This window comes from Phaethon lepturus, unplaced genomic scaffold (assembly GCF_000687285.1).
Source record: "Phaethon lepturus isolate BGI_N335 unplaced genomic scaffold, ASM68728v1 scaffold4176, whole genome shotgun sequence".
NCBI classification, from domain to species: Eukaryota; Metazoa; Chordata; class Aves; order Phaethontiformes; family Phaethontidae; genus Phaethon; species Phaethon lepturus.
In genome coordinates this window covers 8,441-32,494 of record NW_010543922.1, presented here as the reverse complement: position 1 = coordinate 32,494, position 24,054 = coordinate 8,441, and the positions used below count along the sequence as shown (strand labels likewise).

The following is a 24,054-nucleotide window of genomic DNA, read 5'->3' as shown; positions in this document are numbered from 1 at the left end:
GTAGTTGGCATGCCTTGTAATCGTGGAAACTGCTCTTAGAGGAGGACAGATGTATTATGGCCTGTATAATTTGTGAAGTATTTTTGAAGGCCACCTTGATGAATGGCACTTTAGATATATCTTATTGTAATGAAAATTATGGGAAGCATTTATAAGGTGAGTGGTTTAATTATTTTTTTCATTTTTATTTGAATGTTTTTATCTTAGGAAAGTCCCTGTGAAATAATGGGTATAAAGAGTTCTCTCTTAATATTTAATGAAGTTATATAGTTTCATACCAACCATTTAAGTTCAAGATATCCAAGTATATTTATTTTACAATGTAAATTGTGCACTACTATTTTTTTTTTTTAGCCTTTGTTAGAAAAGTTGTTTTTCATCGTTCATTTTGAGGTTTTCCCCCCCTTCCCTTTTGTTTTTGTTTTTCCTCAGTTTCCATTACAAAGAGCAGTGCAAAAATCCAATCTTCCCCTTCCAAAGTGACCCGGCGTTCAATGCAGTCTCCACAGAAATCTGCTCCGGTACCAGCGCAACGGGGCAGGAAGCCAGGTCGGGGCAAACCCCCTGGACAGTCTGCAGTTCCCAAGAAGGGCAGGTCTCCTAAAAATATTCCCCTGACAAAAAGCACCTCTCATACTGAGAATCTTAAAACAAGGAAAAAAAGTTTAAAACCTGGAAAAAAGGTTAGTCTTTATCTACTACTTTACTATTTTGCAAAATTTTGTAGTGAGTTTTTTTTTTTAATTATTATTTAATTTTCTGTCTTTGCTTCAGCCTTCAGGGCTTTACTGTTTTCAGCAATTGGTTACAGGAAAAAGTCTGAAATAGCTCTTCTGGAATATTTCAGTATAAACTTCTGTGGATTATTTTATTCCAGAACAAGATTACTGATTTATTTATGGGTGAGTTCTTGGGTGTTGAAAAATACTATTCTGCAATAGCCATTTCCAGTAAAATTAAAGAGCCAGGGAAGCCTTTAGGCTTTTTAGTCTGGGTTGTTTTGTTACTGAACCATATATATCGTTTGCTTAATTTTTAACATTTTTTTGTTTGTTTCGTGTTTAGAAACAAAGGATTAGGAACAGCGAGGGTTTTGTTGCAAAATTTAGCCATCTTAAACATACAGCTGGATTTGACAGTGGATCTCTTAGATACCCCCTAATACTGGAGATACTAGCAGGAAGCTTCCTTCCAGGCAATACATTTCTCCAGGTGTGGGCCTAATTCTGCCCTGATCTGGAAGACGTGGTGGCTTTTTCCCTGCCAAGCTGAGTCAGACCTGGACTGTTGGCTGCAGCTGCTCTGAAGCTGTTCAACCAGCTACAAATTGGCACTGCTGTAACACTCCCCTTCCCACTCCCACGTGACACCAACACTGGTGGGTAAATGATCGTAGGGCGAGCTAGTTCAGGGGACTAAAATGGTAGACAGCTAACCCAGCATCGCTCCCTCTTACTCCCTTCTTTGTCTGCTCCACCCCAAAAAGGCACAAATGCTGCTGCAAGGAAGGGTAGGATCACAGCAGGGCAGATTTAGACAAGTCTTGAATTGCCGTGGAAGTACAATCTGTTTTCTGAGGCTTGCTCACCCACTGCAGGCTGTCGAAGAGGACTAGCAATCCTGCAATCCTTTTCTTTTCCCAGAAGATTTGTGTCTGTCCCTGTGCTCCTCCCTCCATTGTATTAGCACCAGTGGAGGAGTGGGGGGCATTGTTTCTGTTTTGTGGGTTTTTTTTTCTCTCCCCCCTTCAAAAAGTTGACATTTTGAGGTTTGTCACCTCCTGTGTGGATCACTCTGGGTTATGGGATCTATTGCTAGGGGTGCGTAGGAAGGGGTGGAGTAATGGCATAGGTGGGACTTCTCCCTTCAATGATGGCACTGATCAGCGTCAAGTGCTAGTGAAATGACATCATCAGAGCATACGTAGAAAGCTCAAGCACAAAACTGGAAGCAGGCACTTTGTTGAAATGATGGCCACAAGGTAAGAAATTATTCTGGGGACTGGAAGTAGAAAGCTGAGCACTGTCTCTTGTGCTGCCTATTCCTTCCAGTCGGGCGTCCAAACTGGTAGGCTACTGATGCAGGGGGTCTCCAGCTTTATCTCTTGCTTGGTGTATAAAAGTTCACAGAGACACGGATTAAAGAGGAGAAAGGTGCTCCCATCCACACACAGCTGCTGGATGGGGTGTTCTCCATAAGTCGGGGGGGGGGCTTTTAAAGAGAGCATTGAACACAGGCCTTTCATATCTTAAGGATGTACGCAGGTATGGCAGGGTGTGCGCTTCTGTGTAAGAGTTTTGTCTTCTGTGTCTCATTAAAAAGAAATTGAGAGGCTTTGTGTATCCTCTGAAAGAAGGGAAGAAGGGTTGGAGGCCTCTCACCCTTAGAGGAGGCTTCTGGTCTCTAAATGCTGGGTGTCTGAAAGCATCTGCTTGGAGCACTGCATTTGGCAGTGGGTCTGTGTGAGGTAGTTAGGGGATTTTGCGTGGGAAATGGGGATTACTGCACTCCTGATTTTCTCTGTGGGACCAGGCAACTAAGAGTTAGGCTTTGCAGAATCTAAGTTTGATATATCTAACTTGGGAGTTTTTAATGTAAAAGTTAAGGTAGTAAAACTTCAAAAATGAGCTCTTTTTGAGAATCCACGGAAGGTTGTTACTGCTGTGGTACGTGGTTAAATTGCCAAGATGTTATACATATGTGCAAGTTCTTCTTTGGACTGTTACACCTGTTAGCATAAGGGTGAAGAGAGGAAATGGCTTTGTGGGAGTTCTCCACAGACAGGGATGTATCTGACATGGAGTGCCATACAGCCTGTATGCTTCACAGTACATGTACCGATATAATGCATGTGGTATGTGGCTAAAGTTTTGAAAGTGCCTTTGGTTTTTTTGGTTTGTGTTTTCAAGACCAATGCAAAAAAACCCTCTGGCTTTTCAGGATAAGTAATTGTGCTTCAAGTGCAAGCTGGGTATGTGGTAGTTCAAAACCTGTGTGTTTAGGGAGATTGGTCTATGCCTGATATACTGTAGAGTTGTTTGACTTTCTTTGCAGCGTAACAAACTTAAAAGGGCAATGTTTATCATTTGTGCAGGTATTAACTTTTATTATACAGCTAGGAATGTTGAGCTGTTGTGTCATTTTTCTCTTTTAAATAAAAGTTTTCTAAGCTTCTCTTGTAAGTATGAGATGTATGCTGGGTTTTGTTTTCTGTTTCTCTCCCCCAGTTCACACTGTATGGTTTTACTCTGTCATAAATGAAGAAGAAATCTCTTTACATCTCTTTCATTATTTTTAAAAGTACACTTTGCATAACAATGCAAATAATTCCTTCCAGAATTTCTTGAGGAAGTGCCTTGGTCTGACTGTGGATCACAGCCCTAAATTCGACCCCACAAGAAGAGAGTTTTTAAGCGTCAGGGTAAAGCCTGTGAAGTTGGCTGTGTGGTGCCAGACTGTCAGCAGAGCTCTCTGCAGGCAAAGGGAGCTGGTGTGCCGGCTGGTGACACCGTGACCAGGCAAATGTGCCAGGCCCTGCTAGGAACGTGGCCTGCCTCAGGAAACAGCGTGGCTTTGGGATTGCAGTTTGCTGCTTGTCAGTTTGGTGTTGCAGAATGAGAACCTCAGCTGAGCGAGCGTAATGTGCTGTATTGCCAAAACGCATGCTCTTTCCTCCTCCTGAAGGAGTGCCTCTGTCTTACAATTTAGTGTTTGCATTTGTTTTCATGCTTACATTTCTTCCATTTCCTCCTCTTTCCCCTCAACTCGACCACCCATATTTTGCAGCGTGGTGACAGACACCTGGGCCCCCAAAGAGTCCCTGCTCTAGGGTAGCCTTCAGGAATGTGACACTTCAGATCAAAAGCCCCAACTTCCCAAGTGCATTTTGTTTCTCTGTATTAAGGATGGAGAGAGACCTTTCTGTCACCCGGTCTTAAGACACGTAGGCAATTCCTGACAAGTAGTATGTCACTGCTTGGTTCGGTGCCTGACCTGAGCCACCTCGTCTCATTCACAATGCAATGGCAAGCCTTGGCAGTCTATTCCTGATGCTGATGGTGATTCCACCCAGTGCCATATTGTCAAGTAGTTTCTCCAGCCAAACCTACCTTTTCTTAACAGTAAGGGGCACAGAAATTTTCTTTAATGTGCCCTGGATTTCAGGAGAAAGTTATTTTACTCTTTATGGGTATTGTGAAGAAGGTAAGCACTGCTGCTCTTAGGAAGGTGTATATTTTGATTGCTTTCTGCATGGTTTTTAATATGCTGCTTGGAAAACGCTGCTTCTAGAAGTGTAAAGAATGAATACTGCTAAATGGAAGAGGGCTTAGCCTCCCTTAGCAACTTAACTGAATTTTCGGTTCACTGTAGATCAATTTTAGCAGTAAATCTTTACCACATCAGTAGCCAGGTCTCTGCTGCCTTCAGCAGTGTCAAGATCTTGGGTAATCTCTTTCTTAACTGTTTTGGTAGGTAAGAGAATGGGAACATGATCTGTTCTCATGCAAGAATAAATGGGAACATGATCTGTTCTCATGCAAGAATAAATGGTGAAGGGAGAGGTGATGAACTTTTCTCCAATTCATTGTTTCTTTTATTGCCATGTATTTTCATAACATGACAAAGCACATTAGAAATGCCTTCCTTGTGCATGTCTCTTTTCTAAACCCCAGTCCAAAACAAATTCCAACAAAAATCTCCTTTCCTCACGTGGAAGGTCATGCACACTGACCAATTTCTAAATCTTTGTGCTGCAAATGCTGGTTGTCTGTCAGACAAGCTGAGGGAAAATCTAGGTTCATTGTAAAGCTGACACCTAAATGTGACTCAAGTTTTATATGGAAATATATACACAGACCAACTAACTGATTTGAGTTGTGATAAACCCAGATGATTGAAAGGCTATGGTCAGGCAAATAATCCAAAACACCTCTTGTGTGCTTCCTAAGATTTAGAAGGGTCATGAATTACTATATAAAGCTCATTCTTTTCCCACTTTTTAGATCCAGGTGGGTTCCTTTTTAAGTCATTTGTCTTCTACTGCCTTACTTAAGTAGCTGTAAATACAAACTGAGAGTTTCTAGTCTTCCTTTCCCAGACTTTATCTTCTCTGCTGTGTGTAGTGCTTTTGTAATAAGGAACCACAGACATTCAGTAAGATGGTAACTGATAGCCAAAAGTTTTTGCAGACTCCTTAAAAAACATTAAACATTTTGACTTTGGGTTTTTTCTCTAAACAGAAAAAAATCTTGCCAGAACAAGTGATTCCTGCATCACCTTCTCCTCATTCTTCTTCTGAGGGGGACAGTGGCACCACGCAGATACTTAAAGGTGGAATTAGTTTATCTGGTGCAACAGCAGCAGTTATATCCACAGGTAAGGGACAAATAAAAAAAAATTAATGACGTTTTTAGTGTAAAATGGCTTCCATTTCAAGCAAACTACTACTGTCATTTTATGAAAAATGTGCTGCAAACTTATTACTGTAAATCATTCTCCAGCTACCTTATTTTTTAAAGGTATTTGTAGGTGCTGGTGTTACTTTGCAGAGCTAGTGTTTTAATGCCTGCATTATAGCAAGAAGTGCTGGAACACAGGGGCTTTTGATAGATCTGCTAGATCTAGACCTGGCACTTCGTGCTTGTCTGAAGAAAGAAGCTGTATGGTTTTTTCATGTCTGTTCCACTCCTTAATGTATGAAATTGGAATAGATGTAAGCTGAAAACCCATATGATGTTCTGATATCATGCAGCCTGTACTGTAATATAACAAAATGGAGATTTTTATCTCTGTATAGCCTTACATTAAAAGAAACAACTCAGACTGTTTAAACCAAGTAAAGGCCATCAGATGAAATACATTCCTCCTTCCTTTTATGTTTGCTTGTTTTTGAAATATAATGAAATGTATCTTGAAAAGAGTTGGCAAAAGAGAAGTAAGCTAGTTAATGAACTAACTCATTGAGGAACTTGTAACCCTGTAGTGAAACAATTTGTATGTTGTCAGCTGAAATCTCAGAACTTTCTAAAAACTCCATAAATTATGATAATTTTGTTTGGGATGCTTTTTTACATTTAAAACTTGTTTTTACAACAGAAGTTGTCAGGCTCTTCTCACTCCCAACTTCAGTCATGGATGAGGGAAAAATATATATGTGTTTCCTAGGAAAATAAACCTTTCAGGAGGCAGTTGTCGTTGAGCCCAGACATGAAAACTCTTTTTGCTGATTTGTGTCTTTGATTATTTGTACATAGGTTTCCTCCAGTTTGAAGACATCAGAGAGTGAGCAGATATGCATGAACACATAAGATCATTAAAACACTTACAGAAATACTTAATTTTAAAAATCCAGGTTTTAACTAAGCCCAAATAATACTACAGTTCAGAAAATATGCCGGTCTTTTGTATAACAGAATGCTTAGATTGTCTGCATAATCACCACAGAGGCACGTTTTTTCATCAAGCTGTAATAATGTCTTGGGTGCATTCCTGGTCATGTGACAGCCAAGGCCAAAAAGAAAAAAATGTCTTCAGTTATGGCTTTTTCCCATGTTTTTGTGCCTTGCCGTTTGTTGTGGTTAAACCATGACACTGTTCCTTTTAAAAAAAGACAGTTTTGCATAGTCTTTATAAAAAGTAATGTCAGAAGTCCTATTTGATTGTTTTGTGATAAGCTTTAAATCACCTTACAGTGTTTCTAGAGAAGTATGTGTATTTTATTTAGCAGAGAAGGCCAAGTTGCAGTCTGGAAATCCTACATAAGTGGTTTGGGGCCTCTGAAGGTACAGACCTTCAGTAGCCATTATACATGCAAACATTAATGCTATATGGGTGCTTCAGAATGAGCATCAGTGGTAGGTATATACCATAGGGTTGTCTTTGTTGCAGCTTCTCAAATAAGAGAAAAATTAGGGCAGTAACTTTGTAAGGCCAGCTTTTTAGAATTATGTCTTGGTCATTTAGAGTACCTGCCAGTAATTCTTACTTTATTGGAACCGGTGTATAAACAGAGATTAGTCAAAATAAAAAGATAAGCACAGATTATGACAGCTTTGTTAAGTTAGTGGGGTATAGAAGGGCTCTAGAGACCAGAAAGAAGGAGGTTTAGGACTTAGGCAGGAGAATACTTTCCGAGCATGCAAAAAGTGCTCTGTCTTCTACCAAGGTTCAGCCTCTTGAGTGGACTTGTACATCTTTTCCTCAAGATTAAAACTAAGGAGACAGTTTGCAGTTCTAACTTGGGAACATGTCTTAGTTCCTTGGTAGTAAATATGGTTTGTTCTTTTTCAGTGTGTGTTTATGTCAACAAGCATGGAAATTCTGGGCTTCACCTGGATAAGAAGAAGGTTCAGCAGCTTCCAGATCACTTTGGACCAGGTCCTGTCAATGTGGTACTTCAGCAGGCTGTACAGGCTTGCGTGGATTGTGCCTATCAATCCAAAACAGTCTTTGGATTTCTGAAATCTGGACATCACGGAGGGGAAATGATAACTGGTATGTGAACATGGTTTGTTTCTTCCATTTCTTCACTTGGTTGCAAACTCGAGGTAGAGGGCATTAGAACTGAAGTAGCTGCAATGAGTTTATATCACTTTTATAACTATTTAAGCACAGTCAAGAACATATACTTGTGAATTCCTTTACTAAGAGAGTATTGGTGGTGTGTGATTTACCTCACTTCGGGTCCAGGATGATTTGAACAATTCTTTAAATTAGAATTTAGCAATAGCGGTGTTAAATTACATATACACAGTACAATTAGGCTCTCACAGTAAGTAGAGCTTGTGCACCTCATTTAGCAGCTGTAGCCAAACATTTGTCAAGTAAACTCAGTACAAGTGACATATCAGCTTTATTAATTCAAGTCATTCGCATTATCTTATCCATACATAGTGTTTGTGTTCTTAATGCCTTAACCAAGTGGGTAAAAAGTTTCAAACTAATCTGTTTAGCTTCTAGGCAAGTGATTCCACATGTTAAAAGTTGCTGCTTCTTCCCTTCCCCCATGCCCCCAGAACTGTGGCAGTGTCTTAGGTCAGTGTTCATCCACCTATGCCCCTATTACCGAATAGGTTTATTTCTGCTACATATTAATGGCAGGTCTACAAATAAATGATCTCAGTATCTCAAACTGAATAGCTGCTGCTTGACATTTTTTCCTTTCTAGGCTAGGAAATATTCTATATAGCAGTTAGCACACCAATTCATAATTCCATCACTAGCAATAAAAAGACTTTGCATTACTTTAATCTCCTTACATTAACACCAGATGTCAAAGATGATTAGTGGAATACAGGTTCAGTTAATTCTGCATAAAGATGTTGCTGTCTACCAATATTTAAAAAGCATCACCCTGACCTGCGCATAGCAGAGCTACAGTAAGCCTTGCTGTTGCATCCCCATGAGTTAGTTCACCAAATGGATGCTGCTTCTCTGCTGTGTAGTAAAGGTTTAATGGCATTGTATACGTGTGATTTTGAAACCCATGTTGCTTTACTTTTGCAAGATGTATGAAAGTTTATTACATTTTATAGTTGTTAATACCTTGCTGTACCTAATTTAGACAAGTCAATTTTGCTTGAACAAAGTGCACAGGCACATGCACTGCCAGCATTCTGTTCGTGATTGTTTATCACAAAGGACTAAATCGTAGGCCAATGGTATATCTGGGCTGTGACTGAGTAGTTGAAAATAATAATTCCATAGAAGAGAAACTTCAAAATGTTTATGTTGTTCTGGTTTGTTTACATTCAAAAGTTCTGTACGAAAAGGAATTGCTGTTCTGCACCTGGATTCAGGAAGCCAGCTCTGTAGCTCTTGATTTGAGGAACTTGGCAGTGTGGACTGCTCCTGAAGCAGAGTCCTGGCCCAGGTGATAGAGCACCGCAAGATCCCAGTGGGTTTCTGGTGTTCTTGAGTACTTGCCTTCTCATTGGCTTGTCAAACAGGTTGCTGAGGAACAAAATGAGCAAACACTCCCTGTCGTTTTACCAAAAATTTGTGTGTGATGTATTTTGAGAAGCACAAAATGTGACTTAGGTTAGCGTAGCACATTACAACCAGCTGTGCTTGTGAACAGTAAGGAAGAAGAGGAAAACTACAGTTGAATAAAATGAGGAATTACAGAATAAAATTATAAGAGTGTTTTCTTGTAGAGTTTTTGTTTGAAAGTGGTTTTGGATTGTGGTTTGTTGTTTGGGGTTTTTGTTGTTGTTTTTAGATTGGCAAGAAAAAAAAAAGTTGCAGCAGAGAATGAGCAAAGAAATCTAAGTCTTTTGTGGACTGATAAGCTTTCATGATGAGTATTATACCTGCCCTAGGAGGAAACTGTATACTGATGAGGATGTGGATAAAATAATCTTGCTACAATACCTGTGAATAATTAGCGGGTTCTTTTGGTTCAGCTGCCAAAGAAAATAGTTGTTTTGAACAGAATTGAATTTAGGATTTTTTCCATCTCTTCGTACTCAAACAAAAGCACAAACTGTTTTATTTTTGCTTGATGCATAATATTTCAATTCAGGCAAATATAACTGAAAATAAATTAAAGGCTTGATTAGCAAGACCACTAATGGTGGTGGTGGTGTCAGACCCATTTGTCTCCTTGTAGTGCAGGGACTATGGCATTTGGTGGGATGACGTACACTGAGGCTCAGATAAATCTTCTCAAGCAGAGAATTAAAATCAGACTCCTGGATGAGTTTCTTCACTATCAGACAAACACATTTCTCTGATAGTTTAGCTTTCAGCCTTTCTTCTAGCTTGAACCTGGCATTTAAAACGTAGTTACACAATGGAAGGTGGAGAAATGAGAATGTCTCTTCATCCTGGGGGCTGGGATTGCACATGCAAGCTACAGTCTCTGTTTATTTGTCATTAAAGGTTGAGGTTATTGCACTTCAGAAGTACTCCTTTTTATTTTTTCCCCTAGCATTTATCTAGTAAGTAAGAGACTTATGTTGTCCCCAAGCAGAGCAGACAGTTGAGCCTATGGATCTGGATCCCACACTCTTGGTTGGAGTTCGTATGGTTGCCCTGAGGTGTTCAGAGTACAAGGGAGCTGTGATTGCACTGAATCTTTATTTGTGGATTTTTCCCATGGTATGTCTTGCTGGGGCAGTCACATTGCCTCAGCTGTTTCTTGCTTTACCCTCCTGACAACTCTAAGATAATATTGTTCTTTTCAATGCTTCTTTTCAAAATGAGAAATTAAGGTGTGGAGAATAAGTGATTTTCCCCAAGGTCATATAAGATGATCTGTAAGGCTATTATAAAGCATTTTACATTTTTGCTGTAGCTGACTACTACCTTGCAGTAAATTTGTCAGGAGATCAGGCTGTGCTAGGTCTCACAGCCCATTTGCTCTCCAGAACTGGTTGAGTTCCAAGCAAAAATTCGCCTTTGGAGACCCCTTCTCCAAACAGGAGGAAGAGGACCTTGTGTCTGAGCCACATGTGGGACTGTGAATCATTAGCATTTCATTTGAACATTGGAGCCTGGAAAAACTGAATGGGCCATGGAAACACGTAGGTCCAGGGTTTGTCCCTGTAGTACTGACTCTTAAACTTTAAGCACTTGCATTGGGTCAGTCTGTCATGAAAGCAGATGAGAGCGTTAGCGTGTTGCTGTTGATGCTAGCTAGTTAACTTGTGTTAAATCTAATCAGAAGCTTCCTTACATCAACGGTGTAAGTAATTGACACTTCTGATTGCCTAAGGAAGCCTAAAATATGCTAAACTTCGTCATTTTCTTTGGTCTTGTGTATATTATCTGTCTCTCTTGTAACACAATGTGGAAATGTCCCTTAATTCAGATCTGTGAATAAGGGCTTTCTTGTCATTTCTGTGGTTTTGCTTTTTTGTGTTTTTTGTTTTTTTTTTTTACATGCATCTGCTACCAACAAAATGTGATCCTTTAAAGGTCTGCTTATCATTTGGAAACTTATATTAACAACAGAAAGCTGCATGACAAGCTGAAAACCAAGAAGACAGATTGATGCATAAACCTGGTGTTTATGCCGCTTCTTTCTATCCCTAAGCTTAAGTTACAAGTTTGTTCCTGCTTTGTCGTAATGTCTTCCTAATCAGAAGTCTCAGCTAATGTAATGGTAATTATTTATCTGTATATTGGTAGTATTGAGTCTTTTCAAAATCTTACTAATTTTCACAAAAAAGGAAAATATCATCAGCTGCAATACTGAGAGGCAAGGAAGGAGGTCAGAAAGTAAAAGACATAGGCACATGTCCAGGCTGTTTGTAATCGCTCAGTTTAAAAGACACCAGATCCATTTGTGGCTGTTGTGGTATCTCTGCCACCTAGCTCTTGTTGAAATAAATGGGAGCTTGACCACTGTAGTGTTGACAGCAGGATAGATTTCTCTAGTGACAAAATAGCAAATGGAAAAACAATTTTCTGTAGTCAGAATTTCAACAGTAATGGGTACCATTGCATTACCATGAGTATGCTCAGTTCAGTTAGAAACTGAGAGGAAAAAAAAAATTGTTTGCTTTCTTTTTATTTTTTTTTTATTTTGTATGTTTCTTTAGCAAGTACTGTAAAGAGTCTTTTCTGTGTTATCTCCTGCAAATAGGTGGTGGAGGAGTTGCTGTTTTATAAGCAAATAACAGAAATTACATGAAAGGTTTTGGTGATGAGGTAATAGTTGCAAGGTTTGGTATGCTGGAGTGAATCCAAAATTATTTTATTAAAATAAGTTCCCATAGAGCAAATTTAAACTGGCATGGATCCAATGGAAGGTAAAATCAGTCCTTCGGATGCAAATTTGTTCAACTACCAGAATGATTGCTTACTCCTCTCATGTCTTGTGTGGTTTAACTCAAATCTGGATGTCTTCTCCTTTAAGTTAATGATGGCGTTTTACTATACTTCATGATGCTTGGGGGGTGTTTGACATCATCTTCTTATTCACAGCTTCCTTTGATGGGGAAAAGCACGCCATCAATCTTCCTTCTGTAAACAGCGCATCGTTTGTCCTACGCTTCTTGGAGAAACTCTGCCACAGCCTGCAGTGTGATAATCTGTTTAGTAGCCAGCCTTTCAGCCCTTACATGGGGTGTGCACATAGTCCTATGGAGTATGATAGGAACAAACCAGGTACTGTTAAACAACTGTTATTTTCAAGTGCTGGTGTTTTTGAGAAGTGTGGTGACTTTTTATGAAATGTAACTTTTTAATCTGTCTTTCTATGACGTGAATTGATTGAAATGAATACGCTTCAGTTCTTAGTGAATTAGTTCCAGTGTGGTAGTGCTTTGACAGGATGGGATGGCTCATACCACATGTGCAGAAATCATTTTGTTCAGCAAACTCCTCCTTGTAGCCAAGTCAGGAAACATATGTATTGTACCACTGTGATACTGCTAAAAAGACAAGTTCAAAACTTCACATTTCATTTTTTAATTTATGTTTGGATCATAAAATAAACTTACTTGCCTTAGTAAGATACTTAGTAAGATACTTACTTGCCTTACAAGAGGGGGCTTGCCCTGAAAGGGAATTCAGTCTAGCCCTTCGCACACCAATAAAAGGTCCTTTCTTCCCTTCTTTACTCACCTTACTCAGTGGTAGCTCCAAAAATTTTACATTCTACTATGTACAGTCCAGTCTTCAAGTAGAAAGGGTGCGTTTTGCAGGTGGCTGCTTGTGATATTGTGTATGAGACCAGTATCTTTGTCTGCTGCACTGAGAGCATAGAGTGAGGGGGAAAAGAAATGATTTGCACAAAATCTCCCATCAGGTTGTTTGCAGGGCCTGGTGTTACAAGTCCCAGCCTGAGAGTTACCAGGAGCCATAGCTGAGAAAACTTTGCCACCAGGGCAATTTCACAAGTTTCATATGGTGTGTGAAGCTTCTTCACAGCTGTCTGATAGCTGAGTCTGTCTTCTGGGTGTTGCTTTAGAAAAGAAAATATTCTTTCCTTTTTCCAATAGAGAAATTATGTTTATAATTCTGTCTGTCATATGAAAGTCATTAGTTTTAACTCTGTTCAGAAAAGCATCCAGGGTCAAGGTAATTTGGGTGACTATAAACTAAGCTATACTTCAGCTTTGAAAGTTTATATCAAAATGACCGAGTCTGTGTGACACAAGAAACTGAACTGTAAGCTGGTGAATGGCTGCTATATGTCTTTGCTTTTGCCCCCTGGACTTTCCCCAGGAGCAGCTTTATCCTGGAGTAATAGATGATGATTTTCCTCTTCACAGCAAAAGAAGAAACACCTGAAAACAGGAGTGCTAAACGGTACTCCCAGGACTCTCCACCATATACTGCTCCTCTTTCCCCTAAGCTTCCCAGAAATGATGCTCATCCATCTGAAGGTAATTACATTTTGTCAGGATTATATGTGAGGATTATTTATGGTTTCAGTATTTCCAGTCAAAAAGGACTGAGTACAACGTATGTGTCTGGTTTGTCTCTAGCCTTTGACAAGTCTGGGTGAAAGTATGTTAATTATTGATCACTGGCACAGATTTTGCACTTAGGGAAGATCTACTGCAAGTTCCAGCAGTCCTTCTCCTAAACCTGCTAGCCTTTTTTGTGAAGGGGCTCAGGCAAGTAGGTGACAGATGAAGCCTCCTGCTTCATATATGGCTATTTAGCAGAAAACCAATTGCCTTGAAATGGATTAGGAGATAAATTGGATGCAACTCTTAATAACTCTAGGCTGGGGCCATTAAGTGAGTAAGGGTGTAGGCTGACAATACAATTCAGCTGAGTTTATGGCTAGGAAGTGCTTTCCTTGCCTCCTTGTCCCTGCAGTGGGTGCCAGCCCCCTGGCTGGGTGGTGAGCTGAACCAGTCAGCAAAAGCACAGAAAACATTTTGGTGAAGCGAAGAGTTGTTTGCAGTTTACTTCTGTGGGACTGACTCAATGTGGACTCAGATGAGCACAGGGAAGGGTTGAATAAAATGCAGCCGTGGCCAGGGGAGCAGCTGACTACTGTTAGATTGATTTAGCACACTGATGAATAGCACCTTTTCCTGTGCTGCAGCTCAGCTGCAGTAACGGCGTCCACCTCAGATGTGAAGTAAAGCATCTAGGTTTAATCCTCAGTGAGAGAGACTTAAAAAAATGCAGGTTTTTTTACTCTGCATTTGCTGCTTAACTGGTTAAGCCATGGTAACTTGTTGATGTTGACTCATCCCATCTGATACGTACTTTCTCTTGCTGCAAGATATTTGCACAGCATTTCCCAAGGCTTTTTTGAAATATGATGGGGATTAGTTATTTCTTCTTTTATATTATTTTTTTTGTTCTTTTTGGAGATCCTGGGGTCATCTAGTGTCTATTAGTATCAGTGGGGGTAGAACGATCTCTTTTTTTGTGCAGATTAAAAAGTCATAGGACTACAGTTAAAGTGGAAAAGGACATCAAATTAAAATGTTCAAAATGATAGCTTATTTAAAATGGTACATCTTAATATTTTCTATATATGTAGCATATTCATTTCTTTGCATATAATAACAGCCACAAAAAAATACAGTTCTGCATTGATTATTGATTTCTGTGTCTTCCCAAAAGAAGTACAGGCTTAATTCCACAGATATATTGTACACCTAAGTCAGATATTTCTGGCAGGTAACTTAGTAAGTGTAGAGCACTTAATTATACTCAAATGAAGTTGTTTCAGTTGGAGCAAAACAAATGTTTGAGTAGATTTGCATTATCTTGTAAGAAATCTTCCTCAAAGTAAACATACATGCACATACTGCTTTTTAATCCTGTTTGCTAATGGATCCTTTTTACAGAGGAAGTCAGTGTACTCTTTAAAATACATTCTAAGATCAGTAGTTCATTATGAAGTTCAGTCATGTGAATAAAAAAAATAATTAAAGTAAGCATTTTGCCATGGTTTCAGAGGTTTGAATTTGTCCTATGCATTTCAAGAGGCAAAGTGTTCTCTCGTGTTGTGTGTTTCCCATTAGGACAATGTCCTCTGCTGAAAATCTGGAGGTAATTTTATAGCGGTCAGTCATGGGTTGGTTAGCGAGAAAGAGCTGCCCCCAAAAAGTTCTGCATCCATTGAGACATAGTTGTCTTGAAATAGTTGTTTTGAAATATCATTTGAAGGCAAAATGGAATAATTGTGGGAGAGGGTCTTTCAAACAGCTCATTTTCCTTCTGATCTACTCAGGGACATGTTTTGCAGATTTTGCTGTCTTTCCTGCTTGCTAGCAGTTTCTTCTTAAAGTTATGAAAGATAAAGGAGAGGGGGATGGGGAATAACTAGGTCTCCCTCCCCTTGAAAACAGAGTGTTCTCACTAGTGTGGCTGATTACATCATTCCCGTTATGTATGAGGCACAACAACTGTCTTCCAATTCCCAGAAGAGCTTCCAGAAAACAAAACGTCCGATTCTGCTAAGACCTTCAGCATTTAAACAGCCTGTTGTCATCCTTGCATTTGAAAACGTAAGGCCTTTTATTGGCCTTTTATTAATCTACCCAGAGATCAGGCATTCTGCAGTGGAACCTCCTACCTCTTTCCATGCCACTCTTATTCACAACTGCTCAAAATGTTGAGGTATGAGAACTGTGTCATTCGTTGCTCCATGGATTGCAAAGCTCATTTGCTAAATGCCGATTTTGAATCAGCTGTCATACCAGTTGACCACTTTTTCAACAAGATTGCAGCTGCGTTTTGTTTGTAGAGAAGCTAGATGGATGGCAAGTGGATTGGAGACTAGTTGCTGAACAGAAACACTTTCCCTAAAAGATGATAGGAAATATGCCAGCTTTTCTACCTTGTGTATGTGAATTGAGAATTTACAGTAAGATAAATTCAGATGCCAGTATCCTGGGGGGAAGAAAGCAGAGTTGATCTTTCCAAGCCCTATTTATTATTGTTTACTTCAGGATATATACCATTAGAGAGAAATCTGGAATATAATTGGAATAAATACAATTAAAATTGACTGTATTACAAAAGAACTTAAAAACCTTTTGTCTTCATAAATCTTGGCAAGGATTATACTTCATTATTTTAAAATCCCTATATTTGGGATTTTTGCTTGTTTACTATAAAAACTACAAAAAGGTTTTTCTTAATACATTACATGGAGTTGGCTGATACATGCTTAAATACTGTAGCTGAAACTTTCTGCTGGGAAATATTGTCTTCTAACCCAAAGATTCTATGATTCATCCTACCTTTCACGACTTCTGAAATCTGAACCTACAGGTTCAGTCAGTTAAGCCTTAGGCTCCTTCATATAGCTTTGCTGTAACTATGTGAAGTATCACCTCTGCCTTTTGGTCTTGGAATGACATTTCTGTTAGTAGTTTCATTCTCTGCAGTTCTAATTTTCTCTTGGTTGGCTACCCTTTAATTTTATAGTGTGTATCATTGACTACTTCTCTTAAAATCTCTCTGAAATTCTATAGAATGATGGCTTTTGTTTTTCATTTTGGTAAGTTGCTGCAACTACTTCAAGATGACAACTGTAAAGAAGTTAGTTTTCTTGTTTGTTTTCTTTGAAAACCTCTGTAGCTGCTTCTTTGCTTGTGTGATTGAAATCTAACAAACTAGAAAGTTTTGCCATGTTTGTTTTTCAGAGTTGTGTACATGAAAGAGAAGGGCTTGTGTCCATAAAAGCTGCTTTATTCCATGACTATCAAGTTTAGTAGAAAATGTTACATCATCTTGCAGATCTTGCCTTGCGGAATTCATCAAAGTAGAGAGCTGGCTTTCTGAGTGCCTTTGTTCCCTTTCAGCATTACGCTGTCTGAAGACCAAAATACGCCTAACAGTTCTTTACTGCATTCCACTTTTAAACAGGTTTCAGCAGAGAACCTAAGACCTCATGAAGCAAGTTAAAAACATGCTTGAGAAGCTCACCGGGTTTTTTAGGAAAATACTCTTCTTTTAGTTTTAATTGGGTATTCGCCCAAGAAATTCTTGAAAGTTGTCATGTAAGTAGGGTAGTAAAAAGCTTATTTCAGGAACTTGTTTCGCAGAACGTACCAGTTCTTATTCCAAAGAATATGCTGCTTCACTAGCATATGTTTTATAACTTCACTAGAGTAATTTTCAAGATGGTAGTGTGGGGTTTACACTTCTGTGAACCTGTTAGCTATATTTTCCAGCTCTTAACTCCCCTGCCAAAGCAGCATTTGTTTCATACAGATCTGTACATCATGCTTCCAACTTCTTTCTCAGGCTAGATGTTGGCCTAGTGCAAATGGAGAAGAATACATGTGATAGCTAGAGAATGGAGTGGTGATCTCATTGATTTCCTCCCCCCGCATGTTTTGGCTAATCAGACAATTCGGTTGACTGAGTGGAATTTTCAGTAATCAAGCAAACCTGGCTCCTTTCTCACAGCCCAGGGAAAGGGACCTGCTAACACTGCTCATCTGGCTTAGCAGCAGTATTGACAGGCTCTAAAAATTCACGAGTCTTCTAAGGGGGGGGTGTTTGTGTTTTGCAAAGTAGAAATCAGCTGATAAGTCATAAGAACTAAAAAAGGGAATGTTGTTATACTCCCTTCCTGAGACCCGATTTATTTTTTTAACTTGCTCAGTGGGTTTTGTAATTTACATGTATCTTCAGCTTTCCAGAGTCTGTGCTCATAGACCCTGCCGTGTGCAAAGAACTAACTGTATGTAGATACAGCGTTGTGGTCAAAACGTGTTACAGTAGTGTGCCGTACCTGGCACTGTCAGCCTTCTGTGGCTTTGCCTGTAACGTACTCAGTTTTTAATGATGGCCTCTGTGTCTGGAAGTATTGGGATCTATAGATGATAATTGTCCACTTGTTTATGAAGTTAGTGACTCCCTCTGCTGTTTAGAACAAATTAAACAATTGTTAGTTAACATCAGAGTTTTTCTTTATATTAAAAATTTTGTGCAAGATAAACATAACACACGCCTAATGGTTAGCTTCTTGAGAATATGTTAAAAAAAGATAATGACAAAGCTTGTCTAAGATTGTTTGACGTTTCAATATTAAGGTCAGACAATTTTACCTGAAAAAAATTTCCTCTGTCACTTCCCTGTTCATAATATTTAGCAAATACAACTGAAATGATTTATGGAAGACTGTCTCAGACTTGACATATTAAATCTTTTTCTACAAAAAAACGTTTTGTAAGAGCCCGGTGATTACTTGAGGAAAAGGAGCAAACATTCAGCAGCAGTGATTGCCTCACAGGAGATTTGTTAACAGGTTTACAATCTGCCAGTATCTTCAAGAGAACATAGCAAAGAGTTAAATAACAAAGACATAATGTCTATCACTTTGAACATATTGATACTTGCTTTTTGTGTAGCAGTAACATTGCCTATAGAGGAAAACAGCACTTCCAAAGAACACCGATTTTCTGAGGACTCTATGGATTCTGCACTTAATTCTGTAAATCCTTCAAGCCCCACCCATCGAAACTCCATGGAATATCGTACTTCAGGGAGTGCAGCATATTACAGAAACTCCCTTCAGCCAGTGACTGCTACCTCAAATTCAGCCCCAATCCTGCGCAGGCTGTCCTTGAGCTCTGCTGGGAGCAGTGGCTACCATGAAGTTAGTAGGAATCGAATACAGAGGAGGATTGAAGGTATGCTATATAACTAAACTTTCCAAAATATGTAACTGCTTTTATTAACAGACAAAGTCCACAAGTAATGAATAAAGAAGTTCTTTGCCGTAGAAGAGCTTGCGTATGGAGTGCAATCTTGTGCTGTTGCCAAGCATGTCGGGCTTGCTAACGTAACTGCAAATGCAGAACTTAAGTTCATTTAGAACTAATACAGTAGTGCAAGCCGGGGGGGTCTTTCCTGCAGCACTTTCCTCTCACTGCTGTTATGGACCCTGCAGCAAGCCAGACCAGAGAGGGCTAGCTATGTGCAGCTCACTTCCAGAGCATCTTATAAACTATTACCGTGTTGTTCGCCTCCGTACTGAGGAAGACCATGGAGAGGTTCATCTTGAGGGTGCTCACAGGGCATGTGCAGGACAACCAAGGGATCAGGCCCAGCCAGCACAGGTTCATAAAAGGCAGGTCCTGCTTGACCAACCTTATCTCCTTCTACGACCAGGTGAAGCACCTAGTGGATGAGGGGAAGGCTGTGGATGTTGTCTCCCTGGACTTCAGTAAAGCCTTTGACAGCACCTTCCACAGCATTCTCCTCAAGAAACTGGCAGCTCGTGGCTTATACAGGCGCACTCTTTGCTGGGTGAAGAACTGGCTGGACGGCTGAGCCCACAGAGTTGTGGTGAATGGAGTTAAATCCAGTTGGCAGCCAGTCACAAGTGGTGTTCCCCAGGGCTCAGTTTTGGGGCCAGTCTTGATTAGTATCTTTATCAATGATCTGGATGAGGGGGTCGAGTGCTCCCTCAGTAAGTTTGCAGATGACACCAAGTTGGGTGGGAGTGTTGGTCTGCTGGAGGGTAGGGGAGCTCTGCAGAGGGATCTGAACAGGCTGGATCAATGGGCTGAAGTCAACTGTATGAGGTTTAATAAGGACAAGTGCCGGGTCCTGCACTTGGGTCACAACAACCCTGTGAAACGCTACAGGCTTGGGGAAGAGTGGCTGGAGAGCTGCTTGGTGGAAAAGGACCTGGGGGTGCTGGTTGACAGCCAGCAGAACATGAGCCGACAGTGTGCCCAGGTGGCCAAGAAGGCCAACAGCGTCCTGGCCTGTATCAGAAATAGTGTGGCCAGCAGGAGTAGGGCAGTGATTGTGCCCCTGTACTCGGCACTGGTGAGGCCGCACCTTGAATAGCATGTTCAGTTTTGGGCCCCTCATGACAAGAAGGACATTGAGGTGCCGAAGCGTCTCCAGAGAAGGGCAATGAAGCTGGTGAGGGGTCTGGAGCACAAGTCTTATGAGGAGCGGCTGAGGGAACTGGGGTTGTTCAGTCTGGAGAAGAGGAGGCTGAGGGGAGACCTTATCGCTCTTTACAGCTACGTGAAAGGGGGTTGTGTTGAGGTGGGTGTTGGTCTCTTCTCCCAAGTAACTAGCAATAGAACAAGAGAAAATGGCCTCAAGTTGCGCCAGGGGAGGTTTAGACTGGGTATTAGGAAATAATTCTTTACTGAGTGGTCAAACATTGCAACAGGCTGCCCAGGGTGGTGGTGGAGTCACCATCACTGGAAGTGTTCAAAAAAACATGTGGACATGGCACTTTGGGACATGGTTTAGTGGGCATGGTGGTATTTGGTTGGTGGTTGGACTTGACAATCTTAAAGGTCTTTTCCAACGTTAATGATTCTGTCATTCTGTGAAATACGGGGATAAGGTTTCCTGCTGTCCCTCCCTCTGTCTGCACAACTTAACTTGCCTTTGCCATCTCCCCAGTTAATGGCATCTTGTATTTGGCTCCTGGGTCCCAAGTCGGACTAATCCCCCTAGGCATGTCAGAGTGCTAATGTTTATGCTGCTGTAAATACTTGCAGATATATAAGGCATTTAAAGACAAATGGAACAGTTCAATATTATTTGGAGCAAAATAAAACATCTTTCATTTTAAGATATTGCTAAGAATGCGTAATAGAAGCCGCATGTTAATATTAAGGATGTCTTACGTAAAATGAAATGTGTTATCCCTGTGTAGACTAGTGATACTTCTTCCTTTCACAATATTTTTATCCTGAAAGCTGCAAGTTCCACAACTGGACCAGATTTGAATTCACTGAAAAGGGAACCTTCAAGAACATTGAATAAGGATCCTTCCACCTGGTCAATAGAAGAAGTAATGCGTTTTGTGAAAGAAGCTGATCCACAGGCACTAGCTCCGCATGCAGAACTCTTTAGGAGACATGTATGATGCATATCTATTCTGTTCTAGTAGACTGTGTGTCACGTTAATGTCTTGAAAGATAGCTTTCATGTCTATCACTGTTTGCAATTGAAGCTAGACTCTACTCATATATTAAAGGGAGGCTGAAAATTATTTTTCCACCTGAAACTCCTCCTGCAGTATATTTTCTCTGCGTTCTAGTCTTGTTAGACTAAAGTAAATACCCACTGTTTTCCAGCTTATATGGAATAATGCCAATACAGGAAGTATCCAAGTTCTAATGGCCAACATCCATGGTACCCCTATCATCCCTGGTACCTCTAGAGAAGATGGCATTCTCATGTACAGTGTGGGGCATTTGGCCTGCATAAATGACACCTCTCTATGACAGTCTGTTTTGGAGACTGATTATCCTGAAGTAGGGATGCTGTTATGCCTCATTAGCTTTTACTTTGTCATTAATACTAAAATTCAAAGAACCAATTGAAATGTTGAATTAATCGGTTTTGAAAAACAATGTATAGGCTTTCATAAGATCTAACTAGATGTTGTATCTAGTGAGATAAACTGTGTTAATTTCTCTGTGCTGTTTTTGGTCTCCCCTCTTCCTTTTCACTGTGCTTTTCTATGGCAGGTTGCTCAGCAAAGAGCTGCTTTCTTATTTCATTGTGTATATGGCCCTCCAAAAAGAGGTTGGCTTTCTCTTTAGTAGTATTTCACCCTTGTTCTGCACCAGCTCCTACTAACAGTTGAATCTCACAAGTAAGCTGGATTGGAAAGGAAACTCAAAATAACTTTTTAACAGTGCTTCCTGTCTTATGTTTTATTCCTAGTTGTATAAAACAAGACTAAATGTCACTAGTTTTGTCAGGTTTATGTTTAAAAAAAAAAAAGAGTGCCGCCTTCTTTGCAGTGTTTTAAGAAACTAATTGCCTGTCTACAGCATGTAATACTACTAAGAGCTTAGGACTGTCACATTTCAGCAGCTTCTCAACCAGCAGTTGAAATCTGACTAAGTTGTCCTTGGTCTTGATCCTAACAATCTGTCTGGTTTAACCTGGACATAGATCTGTCTTATTTCACAGATTTAGATGGTCTGTAACCCCTTCCTCCATGTGACTGTTTGCATGTGCATGCCAGAATCCTCCCACAGCTGTGTTCAAGGTTCAGTGCAAGGCCTCAGTGCTTGGATCATTTAATCTCTAACTGCACAGACCTTCCTTTGCAGCGGCTTTTTTTTTTTTTTTCCCCTTGACCCATTCACTTTTTCCCAGCCAGTACCTAATTTTGAGCCCTGTTTAGTAGTTTCTTTTACTTACTATAATTTTCTTTAACATCTCAAATACCTTAATCATACATTAAAAAATACTAAAATAAATTCCATTTCAGTGGCCATCTGTAAATATAAAATTATACTAAGTTACTTTTTTATATATAGTAGATAAATTTTTACTATAGTATAAACAAATATAATGTACTTCCAGTCTTACCATGCAGTTTGTTAAAGTAGTTGTATGTTGTTGTCTTTATTCTCTTCCTTCTGCAGGAAATTGATGGGAAGGCACTACTCTTACTCAGGAGCGATATGATAATGAAATATATGGGACTGAAGCTGGGGCCTGCCCTGAAGTTGTGCTACCACATTGAAAGACTTAAACAAGGAAAGTACTAGCCAGTGGGGATACCACAAATATGTGTGTTCGTATCACACTAAACTCTCAGGTTCACAGCCATCACCTTTATTTGAAACTATTTTGCTGATATAAATCATCTTTATTTTTTGAAAGTGCTCTCAAAATGTAAAAAAGACATTCAGGATAAGGGGTGGGGGGGAAATCTGTATTGCATTCTAGTATTTCACAAAGTATTTCAGAAACTTTGCAGGGAAGGACAGTTGATCATACAGGGCAAGTCGAGTGCCAGTGCTCTCAGAATCCTGAAAAGTGTGTTCTCTCTTACAGACTTCAGCCAATGTGTTCATATTCAGAACCATAACAGCTGAATCCCAAAGGAAAATAATAAAACAAACCAGCATCAGGTGTTACTAATTTTTACAGAGGTGGCTGTAAACTTATATATTGCAAGAAAAATTTAAAATAGAAGATCTCATTTCTGTAGTGAATACTCTGTCTGGTCCTCCAGATACGTAATACTCTAGTATATTATTCCAGATTATTCTTCCTAAATTTCCATAGAGGGAATAGCCATATGAATTGGTCATGGGGAATGGTGGTATAGGGAGGGAAGGGTTATGGAGGAGAGGGCTTAATAGAAATATAAGCTTTTATAAAGTGTGATTATCAGTCCTTTCGTAAGTTATGAGGACAAATGTACGGTATATTGTCAATTTATGCGGGCAATAAATATTTCTGTTTCATGGAAAGGCATATTGGCTGTATAAACAGCCATTTCTGGGACAGACTGATTTAACTGGAACAATGCATCCACATTTTAAAGACTCCATCTTTTTGCTAAGTTTGGCATGGATATGTGTGTTCATGCTTTTTATATAGACACGTGTATGTGTCAGGGAAATACATACTATATATATATAAAAATATACATACACACTGTACATATGTATTCAGTTTTTTAATGTCTACTTTGCACTGTGCCAGAGAGAACTGTACAGTTTCTTGTTTTTTTAACCAGTAAATTTAGTGTACTACTTTCTTACTCATTAGCACCTGTTTAATTCATTGTCCATTCTTGGAGTCAGAAGGTGACAAACAATCAAAAGGTGGCTTTATTCATACAGGCTGTACTATGCAATACTCTTGGTTATTCATCCCTTAACTCTGAGCCATATATTCTGGTATCTTTCTGGAAAGACACATTTGGTTCCAATGTTTTGGACTTATATTTCCTATAAGGAAGTGCTACTATGTAACTGATAAACCTTTTTTTGGGTAAAATTGGCGCAGTTTGTATAAGCTGCAAGAGTGAGCAGTGATAATAAAGCAGTTTGTTGTTACTGCCGATTGTAATATACATCAGGGATGAGAAAATATACTCTCTGTGTAGGAAACTGAATGTACTGTATGTAATAGTGCAAGTGATAAAAACCATTTGCTAGGGAAGGTGTAGTCCTAAAATGGTAGGTTTTATTATATTTCTTACTGTCTTTTTATATGAAAGCATATAGTATAAATGTATTTTTTACAAATTCCTTTTCTGAAAATGCCTTGCTTTACCAACAGTCTGATACTCCTTTAGCAGAGATATTGCTGCAAAATAATGAAGTGTCCAAGTATTTTGTTAGTTTAAGTGACTGCAACACAATTTTAATTTAACAA

General features: G+C 39.6%; 1 protein-coding gene across 1 annotated transcript; it reads left to right on the top strand.

Moving 5' to 3' along the window:
* Positions 1 to 393: 393 nt before the first annotated feature.
* Positions 394 to 22,590, top strand: LOC104621868 (sex comb on midleg-like protein 2; the record flags this gene model as incomplete). Its single annotated transcript, XM_010288483.1, has 8 exons — positions 394 to 683; positions 5,241 to 5,376; positions 7,291 to 7,494; positions 11,932 to 12,114; positions 13,224 to 13,337; positions 18,291 to 18,572; positions 20,616 to 20,779; positions 22,305 to 22,590. Coding segments are annotated over 8 exons (1,499 nt in total), but the record flags the coding sequence as incomplete, so codon positions are not given.
* Between the last annotated feature and the right edge of the window lie 1,464 nt (positions 22,591 to 24,054).